The 13,823-nt window shown below is 57.8% G+C and overlaps 1 protein-coding gene across 42 annotated transcripts in view; it reads left to right on the plus strand.

Annotated features, from left to right (window-relative positions):
• The window catches only part of LOC117638915 (Down syndrome cell adhesion molecule-like protein Dscam2), a 102,247-nt gene that overhangs the window by 70,915 nt on the left and 17,509 nt on the right, over positions 1–13,823 (plus strand). For 21 of the 42 annotated variants that reach the window (XM_034374101.1, XM_034374103.1, XM_034374096.1 and 18 more), the window contains one exon: positions 9,649–9,963. In XM_034374101.1, coding sequence (XP_034229992.1) covers positions 9,649–9,963 — 315 coding nt within the window. Of the gene's footprint in view, positions 1–200; positions 513–5,174; positions 5,466–5,595; positions 5,884–6,481; positions 6,770–9,648; positions 9,964–10,134; positions 10,426–11,516; positions 11,808–12,132; positions 12,424–12,610; positions 12,896–13,823 lie in introns of all 42 variants that reach the window. The other 21 variants (XM_034374132.1, XM_034374122.1, XM_034374121.1 and 18 more) reach the window with 8 other exon arrangements.

Consider the following 13,823-nt stretch of genomic DNA (forward strand, 5'->3'; position numbering starts at 1 on the left):
AGCCTGCCGCATGTCCAGCATCCGTTTGTTTTTGTTTGTTTCATTTTCTGGCTTTTTAAGTTTTATTTTCACCGCGTCCTTTCCCTCCTCCTTTTTGCCTTACGTTGATCCTGGACTCCAGCGCACACCACCTCGTGTTAGGAATTTCTCACGAAGAAAGCGTTCCCCCACCGAGATTCGAACCCGCGCCGTGTTCCTAGTGGCGCCGCTGCTGTCCGCCATGTCCTTCGGAGACGACCCCATCAACGAGGGCGACACGACGGCCGTGCAGTGCACCGTGGTGAAGGGGGACCAGCCGGTGCGCGTGCGGTGGACGTTCGCGGGCCGCGGGCTGCAGCACGAGAAGGAGGTCAAGGCCGGCAGCCACGACGGAGTGGAGGTGTCCAAGGCCGGCCTCAAGATCAGCACGCTGAGCATCGACGCGGTGCAGGCGCGCCACAGCGGCGAGTACCGGTGCACGGCCACCAACGCGGCGGGCAACGACACCCAGGCCGCCGTGCTCAACGTCATAGGTGACCCCGGAGTGCGAGTGGGCGACTGCACTGTAGGGTATTGCTGCTTTTGCTGGTGTGTGTACTGCCTATGTCCATCCCACTTCTCCCTTCCTCCCTTCCGTTTTCTTGCTCCTGTTTTATTTAAAAATGCCTGTTAGGTCCGCGTTGTCATAGTCTACGTTTCCCTCCCCTCACACCGAAAAAAGCGGAGTCACTGGGAATCGAACCCCTGACTTAGACTCCCTCCTCCCCTAGTGCCGCCGTACATCGCGGGGCTGTCCTTCGGCGAGGACCCGGTGTACGCGGGCGAGGCGGCGGCGGCGCAGTGCGCCGTGCCCAAGGGCGACATGCCCATGAGCATCGCCTGGTTCCGGGACGGCGTCAAGCTGGTGTCCGGCGTGGACGGCGTGCAGGTGGGCAAGCTGGGGCAGCGCATCAGCACGCTCAGCATCGAGCCCGTGGCCGCGCGCCACAGCGGCGAGTACGTGTGCGCAGCCGCCAACGTGGTGGGCAAGGACTCCCAGGCCGCCGTGCTCAATGTCATAGGTGACGTGCACCTTTGGGCCTTCCGACCTGTCGGCCGTCGGCATGGGCTCTGGCTCGAGCAGCAGTTCTCAACCTCGGGGTCACGGAAAAATATTTTTGGGGTTGCATGTTCCAGCCCAGGGTCACGTTTCGGTTGCTCCGACCTATCTTATGATCCTAGGGTCGCGGAGGGTCGCCAGACCAAGTGCATTTTCTGAATTTAGGCTGTCGCGTCCCGATTATTTTTTCCGCCATCCATGGAGTTGGAAAAGGTTGAGGGCCGCTGGGCTAGAGTCTCACTAGATGAATGGTAGTTTTGACTGCCTGCCCAAACCTTTTTTGAAAATTATTATTATTATTTTTCCAAAGTTTTAAAAATAACTTGCTCTCTCCCCTTTCCTACCCCCACCCCCCTAGCACCCTAACACACACACTCACACCCACAATTCAGGTCACAAAGGAACACATTTGCGACAGCGTTTTTCAACCAAGAAAAGAACATCTTCCACGGCTGGAAGTCGAACCCCGGACTGTAGTACTGCGACTTCCTCCTCTTAGTGTCGCCGGTCATCTCGCCGCTGTCGTTCGGCGACGACCCGGTGAACGCGGGCGACGCCGTGGCCGTGCAGTGCTCCGTCATCAAGGGCGACATGCCGGTGGAGATCTCGTGGAGCAGGGACGGCGTGGAGGTCTCGTCTGGCGGCGGCGTGCGCGTGGACAAGCTGGGGCTTCGCATCAGCACGCTGAGCATCGAGTCCGTGGCGGAGCGCCACCGCGGCAACTACACCTGCACGGCCTCGAACAGGGCGGGCGCCGAGAGCCAGTCCGCGCGCCTGGACGTCCTGGGTACAGTCGCCGTAGACAAGAGCGCCCCGTGCGCCGCCTAGTAGTGGTGTGTTGCTGTTCTAGTGTAGACGTACTTTCCCTCTTGACTGTCCTTTGCTGCTTGTATACTGACCTTCCCCCAACCCCGCCCCGTTAGGTGTAGGTCTTTCCAGGCGGCTCTGTGTTTAAACCTGCGCGGAAAAAAATCCTTCCCCGGTGGGTCTCGAACCCCGAACTCACGCGGTTCCCTCCCCTAGTGGCGCCCGTGCTGCCGGCCATGTCCTTCGGCGACGACCCGGTGAACGCGGGCGACGCCGTGGCCGTGCAGTGCTCCGTCGCCAAGGGCGACATGCCCATCGAGATCCGCTGGAGCAAGGACGGCGTGGAGCTCAAGTCGGGCGACGGCGTGCTGGTCAGCAAGCTGAGTCCGCGGCTCAGCTCGCTCAGCATCGAGGCGGCCGGCGAGCGCCACAGCGGACAGTACACTTGCACCGCCACCAACAAGGCGGGCTCCGGGAACCAGACGGCGCAGCTGGACGTGCTGGGTACTTGCAGACCGATGATCGATACTTCTGTGTCATGTCTTAGCGCCTGGCAGCATGAACCCCTTGCTTGTATCCCACCTGTTTCCCCTCCTATCCCAACTCCTTTCCTTTTCTGTCCTGTTTATTTAATTTGAGAAAGTCGGTCCATCGTTGCTCTCGTCGTTGAATCCTTCACGTTGGACGCGAAACCGAAAACTTCCGCTAGTGGGAGTTGAACCCACGGGTGACAGAATGCTTTTCCGTAGTCGCCCCGGCCGTCTCGGCCTTGTCCTTCGGCGACGAGCCGGTGAACGCGGGCGAGTCCGCGGCCGTGCAGTGCTCCGTGTCCAAGGGCGACCTGCCCATGGAGATTCGCTGGAGCAAGGACGGCGTGGAGCTCAAGTCCGGCGACGGCGTCCAGGTCAACAAGTTGAATTCGCGACTGAGCTCTCTCAGCATCGAATCGGCCAGCGAGCGACACAGCGGCCAATACACGTGCACGGCCTCCAACAAGGCGGGCTCCGGGAACCAGACGACGCAGCTGGACGTTTTGGGTACTCGTCGTGGAATGACACTGCTGTAGCGTTTGTCAGCTATTTGACGTAGTGGCGCGTTCTGGCCCCATTTTACCCTCTGCAGCATGATCCCTTTGCTTGCCAACCACACCTTTCATTCCCTCCCTTCCTGTTTGGCTGATTCGTTTCATGGGAAAAGGTCTGTCTCGACACCGTCGTCGATTCCTTCGCAGCTTGCAGTGAAAAGAAAGTTCCTCTAGTGGGAGTTGAACTCCGAGCTTACTTGACATTCCCCTCCCTTTAGTCGCCCCGGCTGTCTCCCCACTGTCATTCGGGGAGTACCCGGTGAACGCGGGCGAGTCGGCGGCCGTGCAGTGCTCCGTGCCGAAGGGGGACCTGCCCATGGACATCCGCTGGAGCAAGGACGGCGTGGAGCTCAATTCGGGCGACGGCGTCCAAGTAAACAAGCTGAGCTCTCGGCTCAGCTCGCTCAGCATCGAGCCTGTGGGCGAGAGGCACAGTGGACAGTACACTTGCACCGCCACCAACAAGGCGGGCTCTGAGAACCAGACGGCGCAGCTGGACGTGCTGGGTACAACCACTGTCTTTGCTTCTCGATGTAGTGGAGTTGTGTGCATTGCATCAGTAGGAACGCGCCTTTCCCTGCTTCCTTTTGCCTCGCCTGTTACCCTTTCACCCTTCTTGGTTTACTGTCTCAACGTGGGTTTGGGCTAGGCGTCTGTACAAGGCGGCTGTTTGAAGGTTGCAGACTCTCGTTGTGCGCGCAAAAACAAAAATCTGGTTTATCGGGATTCGAACCCGCCAAACTTGAACATCCTACCTGTTTCCTGTAGTCGCGCCGGCCATGTCCGCGCTGTCCTTCGGCGACGACCCGGTGAACGCGGGCGAGTCGGCGGCCGTGCAGTGCTCCGTTCCGAAGGGCGACCTGCCCATGGAGATTCGCTGGAGCAAGAACGGGGTGCAGATCAAGTCTGGCGACGGCATTCAGGTCAACAAGCTGAGCTCCCGGTTGAGCACGCTGAGCATCGAGCCGGTGGGCGAGCGCCACAGCGGCCAGTACACTTGCACCGCCACCAACAAGGCGGGCTCCGGGAACCAGACGGCGCAGCTGGACGTGCTGGGTACAACCACTGTCTTGATGTTGTAGTTGCATTGCATCTGTTTGCACGCTCCTTTCCCGTTGAGCCTTGTAATCCTTGCTTGATTCTGTATTCCCTATCCTCTTCCCTACCCTCCCTTGTTTTACTTTTGGTTCGCTTCGGAAAGGGTTAGCCGTCGTTTGCGTTAGGTGGGACTCTCTGCTAGCGTTGGTCCAAAAAAAAACAGGGAGGAAGATAAAGAAATTCGTACCCCGCCGGGGTTCGAACCCGTCACCTTGAGCGCCGTGCGTGTTCCTAGTGGCGCCGCTCATCTCGCCGCTGTCGTTCGGCGAGGACCCGGTGAACGCGGGCGAGTCGGCGGCCGTGCAGTGCTCAGTGCCGAAGGGCGACCTGCCCATCAACATCACGTGGAGCAAGGACGGGCGCGAGGTGCACTCCGGCGACGACGGCGTCGACATCAGCAGGGCTGGGCAGCGCGTCAGCACGCTCACCATCGAGCCAGTGGCGGAGCGCCACCGGGGCAACTACACGTGCACGACGAGGAACCGCGCCGGCACCGAGGCCGCGTCGGCGCGCCTGGATGTGCTGGGTAGGGCGTCGTAGTGTGTGTGTGTTTGTACGTGTATGCAACAGCGTGCTTTGCAGCAGAGTAGTTTTGTTCCCTTCCCTCCCTCCCCGCCACCGCGGTGGCCAACCTCCCCCTGACCGCGCTGGCTGCCCCCAGCGCCGCCCGTCATCTCGCCGCTGTCGTTCGGCGAGGACCCCGTGAACGCGGGCGACGCCGTGGCCGTGCAGTGCTCCGTCATCAAGGGCGACATGCCGGTGGAGATCTCGTGGAGCAGGGACGGCGTGGAGGTCAAGTCCGGCGACGGCGTGGAGGTGGGCCGCCTGGGCAACCGCGTGCGGACGCTCACGGTGGAGACGGTGGCGGCCAGGCACCGCGGGCTGTACACGTGTGTGGCCAGGAACGCGGCGGGCGAGGACCGGCAGTCGGCGCGGCTCGACGTCTTGGGTACACTTCCACTGTACCAGCAGTAGTGTGTGGCTGCAGTAGCTTGTGCGCGTAGTCTCCGTCTCTGGACGTTCCCCTCCCCGCTCCCCGACACTGGAATTCAGCCCATTCGTAGTGTAGGAGCACGGCGCTGAGAGTCACGCCACGTGTTCCGCCAGTCCAACCCCAGATCCTGGCGCTGTCCTTCGGCGACGACCCCATCAACGCGGGCGACACGGCGGCGGTGCAGTGCACGGTGGTCAAGGGGGACGCGCCCATCAGCATCACGTGGTTCTTCAACGGCGTGGAGGTGGTGCCGGGCACCAAGGGCACGGAGGTCACCAAGACGGGCAAGAAGATCAGCGCGCTGAGCGTGGAGTCGGTGCAGGCCGCCCACAGCGGCGAGTACACCTGCAAGGCCAAGAACAAGGCAGGGGAGGACATGCAGTCCGTGGTGCTCAACGTGCAGGGTGTGTGGCGGCAGCGTAGTCAGCATAGTGCGGCGGTTTGGCCTTCTTTTCTGTTGGTGCACGTCTTGATGCCTTGTAGTTTCCCCCGACCCCTTCCCCTACACCCCTAATTGACGCCCCCGGCGTGCAGTGGCACCCCAGATCCTGGCGCTCACGTTCGGCGACGACCCCATCAACGCGGGCGACACGGCGGCGGTGCAGTGCACGGTGGTGAAGGGCGACGCGCCCATCAGCATCACGTGGTACTTGAACGGGCGCGAGGTGACGGCCGGCGAGGGCGTGGAGGTCAACAAGCTGGGCGGCAAGATCAGCGTGCTGAGCGTGGAGTCGGTGCAGGCGCGGCACAGCGGGGAGTACTCGTGCAGGGCCTCCAACGGCGCGGGCTCGGACACACAGACCGCCGTGCTGAACGTGCAGGGTATGAAGACGAACGTGTAGTCGTAGTACAGGCGCTGCGCGTAGTTTGGCTGGTGTTCCCGCCCCTTTCCCTCCCCGTCTCTCCCAGCCCATCCAAGCTGTGATCCTCAAGGCGCCGTGTGGGTCGGCAGTTTCCCCGCAGATCCTGGCGCTGTCTTTCGGCGAGGACCCCATCAACGCGGGGGACACGGCGGCGGTGCAGTGCACGGTGGTCAAGGGGGACGCGCCCATCAGCATCACGTGGTACTTCAACGGCAGGGAGGTGAAGGCGGGCGCCGAGGGGGTCATGGTGACCAAGGCGGGCGCCAAGATCAGCATGTTGAGCGTGGAGTCGGTGCAGGCCGCCCACAGCGGGGAGTACACGTGCAAGGCCAAGAACAAGGCGGGCCAGGACTCGCAGTCGGTGGAGCTCAACGTGCAGGGTAGGGCGCTGTGTGTTTTTGCAGTGTACCCGTCGCTAGCATGGACTTAGCGCGTGGATAGCGTTGCCTTTTCGTTTTTTACTCTGCCGTGTCATTGGTGTGTAGTGCTGGCCCACCGCTCCCCTCCCACCCGCTCTCCTCCCCCTGTCGATCTCACGACGCGCCCCCCGCGTGCAGTGGCCCCCCAGATCCTGGCGCTGTCCTTCGGCGACGACCCCGTGAACGCGGGCGACTCGGTGGCCGTGCAGTGCACCGTGGTGAAGGGGGACGCGCCCATCAGCATCACGTGGTACTTCGACGGCGCCGAGGTGAAGGCCGGCGGCGACATGGAGGTGACCAAGGCGGGCCACAAGACGAGCGTGCTGAGCGTGGAGGCGGTCAAGGCTCGCCACAGCGGCGAGTACTCGTGCAGGGCCTCCAACAAGGCGGGCCAGGACACGCAGACGGCCGAGCTCAACGTGCAGGGTACGCGGCGGCCACCGCGGCCACGCCGGCCGGACGACCGGGCTGCTTGTTGTCGTAGTTTGCGCGCGTAGATGACCCTCTCCTCCATGACCCCCTGACCCTGCCCCTCTCTGACGTCGGCCGCGGCCACAGTCCCGCCGCAGGTGCTGCCGCTCAGCTTCGGCGAGGACAAGTACACGTACGCGGGCGACACGGTGGCGGTGCAGTGCACCGTGGTGAAGGGCGACGCCCCCGTCAAGCTGGCCTGGTTCTTCGACGGCGCGCCGCTCGAAACGGGCGGCGGCGTGGTGGTGACCAACGCCGGCCAGCGCGTCAGCATGCTGAGCGTCGAGTCGGTGCAGTCGGGCCACGGCGGCGAGTACGAGTGCAGGGCCTCCAACGCGGCGGGCCAGCACTCGCAGTCCGCCATCCTCGACGTGGCGGGTACAGTCACGATGTTAGATGGATGCTAGCCTCCCGCTGTAGCCTATTTGGTTCTCGTTGTTTTTTCTGCTGCTTGTCTTTTTAAGTTTCCACCATTTCCACTACACTTTCCGCCCCCTCGTGTATTACAGTGTGTGTATGTGAGTGACTCTGCAGGTGTGTGCGCGTCGCTGGTTCTTCATGATAGTGATTGACTTTGTGTGTTTCTGTGTCGAGTGTGTAAAGACAGCCATTGCTTTCCAGCGTTTATTCCTATTTTTCTACGTGCTTTTCTTCGGCATAAGTGATATGAGTGTTGGAGGTTGCGTTGAAACTGGAAACCCCAGTGGGTGTCCGCCGCCTCTGACGGGCACCCTCTGACGGGCACCCTCCCCTCCCCTCGCCGCAGTCCCCCCTCAGATCCTGGCGCTCACGTTCGGTGACGAGGCCGTCAACGAGGGCGACACGGCGGCCGTTCAGTGCACGGTGGTGAAGGGCGACATGCCGCTGACCATCTCGTGGGCGCTGGACGGGCGCGCGCTGGACGCCGCCAAGCACCCCGGCGTGCAGGTGACCAAGCTGGGCCCGCGCATCTCCACGCTCAGCATCGAGCAGGTGCGCGCCGAGCACATCGGCGAGTACACGTGCACGGCGGCCAACCCCGGCGGCAGCGCGTCCACGTCGACGCAGCTCCACGTCCTGGGTACACACTCCGTACACTCTGAACCAGCAGTCTGTTGCGTATGCCCGTGGTAGGCGTAGTCGGTTCAAGTAAGGCTTGTCTCCGCTGTACATACGTCTTGATTTGCTTTGCCTCCCTTCCCTCGGCTCCCTCGTCGGCGCCTTGTACAAAGCGACTTGCTCCCCGTCGTCTCGCACGGGGTTCCCGAAGGAGCGTTCCGCCCCCACAGTGTGCCCAGTGTGCCCACGCTGTCCTCTTTACAGTGCCCCCGCACATGACTCCCTTCAAGCTGGAGGGCCCCGTCAACGCGGGCGACATGGTGGAGCTGGCGTGCCAGGTGCCGAAGGGCGACCGGCCCGTGGCCATCGAGTGGCTACGCAACGGCTCGGACGTACTTGCCGAGACGGACGGCGTGGCCACGGCCATGTTCGGCGCGCACACGCGCTTCCTCACCATCGCCAGCGTGGCGCCGGGGCACGCGGGCAGCTACACGTGCAGGGCCACCAACGCGGCGGGGGTCGCGGAGCACACGGCGTACCTGGAAGTGAACGGTACGGGGAGACCGCCTTTCGCGTGCGGCGTGCGTGTGTGTGGGTTGCTGTGTGCCAAGCGGCGGTTGGATTACTTGTTTACTTTGAGTTTGCTGCCTTCTTTCTCTGTCTTTGGGCCCGCCCCTCCCTGTCCCTCTGCTACACGTACAAACCGGGGGGTGCTTCCGGGAGGCCTTCCAGGATGGCGTGCTAGGGGTGCGCCGTCTGCGAGGTAGCCGGCCAAGCGGTCGCGAACCCTTTCCCTGGTGCCAGGCTGCCTGGCTGACGGTGCCGTGTTTTGCCTAGTCCTCCCCCACATCCTGCCCTTCGCGCTCGACGAGGAGGTCAACATGGGCGACAGCGCGCAGCTCAACTGCCACGTCTCCAAGGGGGACCGGCCGCTCCGCGTCTCGTGGACCTTCCAGGGCCGGCCGGTGCGCGCCGAGGACGGCGTCGAGGTGCTGGCCGTCAACGAGAAGACCAGCATCCTGACCATCACGTCGGCGTCGGCGGCGCACAGCGGCAACTACACGTGCAGGGCCGCCAATTCGGCGGGCGTGTCGGAGCACTCGGCGCCCGTGCACGTCAACGGTGCGGCTCGCTGGTGGAGGCATGCTGTGGCGTGGCGTAGTGGTTTCTGTGCTTGGCCTCTTCTCACCCCCTACCCCTTCCCCTCCCCACACTGTCCCACGCTAGGTCCAAGTCCGCGGTTCGAACCCCGCTCGAAAACGTTCTCTCTCTCCAGTCCTGCCCCACGTGATGCCCTTCGCGCTCGACGAGGAGGTCAACATGGGCGACAGCGTGCAGCTCAACTGCCACGTGTCCAAGGGGGACCGGCCGCTCAACATCTCGTGGAGCTTCGAGGGCGCGCCGCTGTCCCGGCTGGCCGGGGTGGAGGTGGTGCCCATGGGGGACCGCTCCAGCATCCTGACCATCACGTCGGCGGCGGCGGAGCACAGCGGGGCCTTCGAGTGCACGGCGGCGAACCGCGCCGGCGCCGTCACGATGGCCGCCCCCGTGCACGTCAACGGTACTGCCAAGCAAATCGGGCTGGCCGCCCGGCCGGGTGACTGTAGATTGCTCTGGTTGTGGGCGCTGTTCTGTTATTTTGTTATCGCGATTTTGGAAAGCACGTCATTTCCCTCCTCCCTAACTGGCCCCGCCCACTGCCCCTGGAAGATGGTCGTCGTCGTGGTGCTGGTCGCTGCGTGCCGTCGGTCGAGGGTTCGACTCCCGCTGATCGCCGAGCTGTCTCTTTCCCGCAGTGCCCCCGCACATCACCCCGTTCGCGTTCGAGGCCGAGGCGTTCGCCGGCGACAGCGTGCAGCTGTCTTGCTACGTGTCTCGCGGTGACCTCCCCCTCACCGTGTCCTGGCGCTTCGACGGCCGCCTCGTCCCGGGCGGCAACGAGGCGGCTGCGGACGCCAGCCTGCCGCCCGGCATCTCCACGGAGAGGATGGGCACGCGCAACAGCGTTCTTACCATCGAGTCCGTGTCCGCGGCCCACTCGGGGAACTACACCTGCATGGCCAGGAACAAGGCCGCCGTCGTGGAGCACACGGCCCCCCTCAAAGTGAACGGTACCCGCAACTCGCCGCCTGGGACTTCCTTTCCGCTGTGTAGATAGTTGGTGTGTGGTGGTTTCCGCAGATGCATACTCGCCCCCGCCCTCTTCCCTCCCCACCGTGTCCTTCCCCCTACCTGAGAGGTCTGCCTGCAGTTGGGTGCTCACCTTGCTGTGTCTTTGTCAGTTCCACCCAAGATGATGCCGTTCTCTTTCGGAGAGGAAGCGTTCCACGCTGGCCAGTCTGCTACGCTTCAGTGTTCGATTCTGGAAGGCGACCTGCCCCTGACGCTACGCTGGCTGTTCAACGGAGAGCCTATTCCAGCCTCACACCCTGAAATTTCGACCGCCATGTTCGGGAAACGAGCCACAATGCTTAGCATTGATGCTGTGTCTGCAAAACATGTGGGGAATTTCACTTGTGAAGGGAAGAATACTGCTGGTACAGCCAGCTTTTCATCAGAGTTGATTGTTAATGGTTTGTCTTTATCAACAGATATTTTTTCACCGGGCTGGTTGTGCTGTGGCTGTTAATGAATGTAGTGAATTCGGTGTTTGGTTTTGTGGATGTATTCCAAATTTTCTTGTCTAAAACCTAATTTTTATTTTACTGAGTCTATCAGTTACCTTTTCTAAAGGTACTATAAAAAGAAATAGCCAAGTTTCTTCTTTTGAAAAATAGCCTTTCCACATCTCCAATCATTCGGAAACAAGCATGCTATGTTCAAATATGTAGGCTGCTTTGTTCTATGGTTAATTCTTTTATTTGTATTTCTGTTTCAAATTCACTTTTCTTCAGTTCCCCCCAAATTAATACCTTTCACTTTCGGTGAGGACGCATTTCTCACTGGCCAGTCAGTGAGCGTTCAGTGTGTGGTCTCAGAGGGTGACCTACCTGTTCGCCAACGATGGTCTATCAATGGGCAGTATGTTTCCCTTTCGCTCCATGATGTCACCATCAGCAGAATAAACAGACGGATGAGCGTGCTGGCTATAGAGTCGGTCAGTGGCAGCCATGCTGGCAACTACTCTTGTGAGGCAAGCAATGATGCTGGCGTGGCTCGACACTCAACTGAACTCATTATTAATGGTTTGTGACCTGTGCAAACGCCACTTGCTCCGCCAAGTGCTCATGCCACCCCACATGCTTAAGCGCCAATACTCTGTGCCAAAAATGGCGTGTCCAGGTGCATGGAGTGACTTCCCCGCATTCCTAAGACAGGCATTATTTTTTACACTTACCAAATGATAGATGAGACAATTGTAGCAAAAATTTAGTCTGTGTGAAATTACATTCTTAACTCAGATGATTTATTTGCTTTATTTTCTTCATCCAAATGTAGGCTTGAATTACTAATGCCACTGTCTGAGGAATTTAACAATGACTCTGTGTCTGCATCTGCTGTTTTGGAACTAACTTGGAGTTGACTTGGAAAATCATGTTTGTCCTTACCCTTTCTTTGTCTTATGTGTCCATTACTATTGTCTGATGTTGGCTGATGCAAGTGTGACACTGTGTCCTTACTAAGTCGTTGCTAACTACCATTTTCCTTTTCTATTTTATTTTAGTTGGCCCCAAAATCATTCCATTTTCCTTTGGCGATGAGCGTTTTTCTAGTGGAATGTCAGCAACTCTTCAGTGTACTGTCTCTGATGGAGACTTACCTCTGCGGCTTCGTTGGTTGATCAATGGGAGAGTTGTGTCCCGAGCCCTTCATGACGTATCGGTGGCAGAAATAAACCATCGACTCATTCTACTCACAATTGAGTCGATGACAGGCAACCATGCTGGGAACTACACCTGCGAGGCACGAAACCGGGCCGCCACTGCGCAGTACACAACAAGACTTGTTGTCAACGGTCTGTGGTTAACTCATTTGAGCTTGCTGCAAAATTTTTCACAATTTTGTCACATTGGTGTGCAGTCCTAACAGTGGCGGTGGTTCCATGGATTGCTTTTTTTATCGTCTTCTGTGCTGTGGGATACATATGGTTATTGTGGATGACTTCTCTTCTGATAACACTTAACTTAGGCAGAGGATTTACCTTCAAATGGGCAAAAATTGGAAAGACTAACAAGAATATGCTACTTTCCATAATTATTTACTGTACATTATAATAACATTTTCAGGACTGATTTAATTTAAATATTTCAATGTATTATTTCTTTTAAATGGGATTACAGTTCCTCCAAAAATATCCCCCCTGAACTTTGGTGAGGATGTTTTTCAAGAAGGCGAGTCCGCTACCCTGCAGTGCACTGCATCACATGGGGATCTACCCATAGACTTGTCTTGGAAGTTTAATGGCCAGCCCCTATCGGATGACAAGAATGGTGTATCAATCTCATCCATGGGGAAGCGTGTCAGTGTCCTAATGATTGAGCCAGTTTCTGCGGTGCACATTGGAAACTACTCGTGCTTTGCCAAAAATAAAGCAGGATTATCGGTGGAAACTACAGAACTGGCAGTTAATGGTGTGACTCATTAATTTGATTGTTTTGTCACTTTTGTGTTTCCAGCACGCTGTATTATGCCTAGCAAGCATGATTGGATGTAGAGGCTCTAGGTGTATTTGTTGCCCTTTCTTGGAGGATCTTGGTGCTTTTGTTGTCTCTTGTGACTGTGCGAAAACTATTGGACCACAAATTACTCTTTTTTCAGTTCTCCCCAAGATTATTCCCTTTGAGTTTGGATCCACTCCAATATACGCAGGACAAGCTGCCCAAATAACATGCTTTGTTTCGGAGGGGGATCAGCCACTAGAACTGTTCTGGAGCTTTGAGGGGGACATAGTCACGGCTAAGGAAGGAATCAGAACCAACAAGTTCGGCCGCACCAGCACCCTTCTTATAGACCCCACATCTGCAGCTCACACAGGAAACTATACATGCATTGCAAAGAATGCTGCAGGTGTGGTGAACCACACTGCAGCCTTAGATATTTTTGGTACGCCCCATTCAGGAGCATGAAATGAAAGGCTACGATGTTGTGAAGGAGGCGAAGCCTGCGGCATGCACATGTGAATCCCTATCTCTCTGTCTCATCAATTGCAATGTGTTTGAAGCAGTGGGGCATGGTGTATGATGATTGTCTTTTGTGCTCTTGCGAAAGCATGATGTTCGTATGGCATTTTCTGTGAACTAACTTTTCTTCGCAGATTGTCAAGTTATCTATCTAAACTTTAAGACAGGTGTTGGGTGTAGATAGTGTGGAAACCATTGTACTCATGCGGAAAATTACTGCTACATTTCAGTTGAACCAAAAATTCAGCCCTTTGGATTTGATGATGAAGGAGCGATGGGAGGGACCTCGACAAGACTGATGTGTGTGGTGCTGTCTGGAGATCTTCCTATGAATATAATGTGGTTTAAGGACGGTGAAAAAATTGAGAAGAGTAATGCCAAAACTCACCAGCTGGATGACTATACGGCAATCTTATCACTTTCTCAGTTGTCATTATCCGATTCGGGGTCATATTCTTGTGTTGCCTCCAATAATGCTGGCAATGTCAGTCATTCATCAGAGCTGAAAGTGAAGGGTACTTGAGTCATTTCTCAAGATTTTGATGTTTTGAGCTCTTAGCTTTATTTGTTAGACTTACGTTGATGTGTGAATCCTCATTTGTAATATTTTTGTCTTGCATCTTGCTTTGTTTGCAGTGGTTTCCACACTAGACTTAATGTATTGAAACATCCTCCCTATTTTTAGATTGTGCAGAAAGGTGTAGAGCTGGCAATACCCATTATATCATTGGGCTTGTTTTCTTTTGATCCTACAGAAAAACCTCAAATTGAACCATTTTCTTTCAACTCACAAGGAGTAAATGGGGGCACCACAACCAAAGTGATGTGCACAATTCTAGCCGGGGACCTCC

This window comes from Thrips palmi, unplaced genomic scaffold (assembly GCF_012932325.1).
Source record: "Thrips palmi isolate BJ-2018 unplaced genomic scaffold, TpBJ-2018v1 HiC_scaffold_10, whole genome shotgun sequence".
Taxonomy (NCBI): domain Eukaryota; kingdom Metazoa; phylum Arthropoda; class Insecta; order Thysanoptera; family Thripidae; genus Thrips; species Thrips palmi.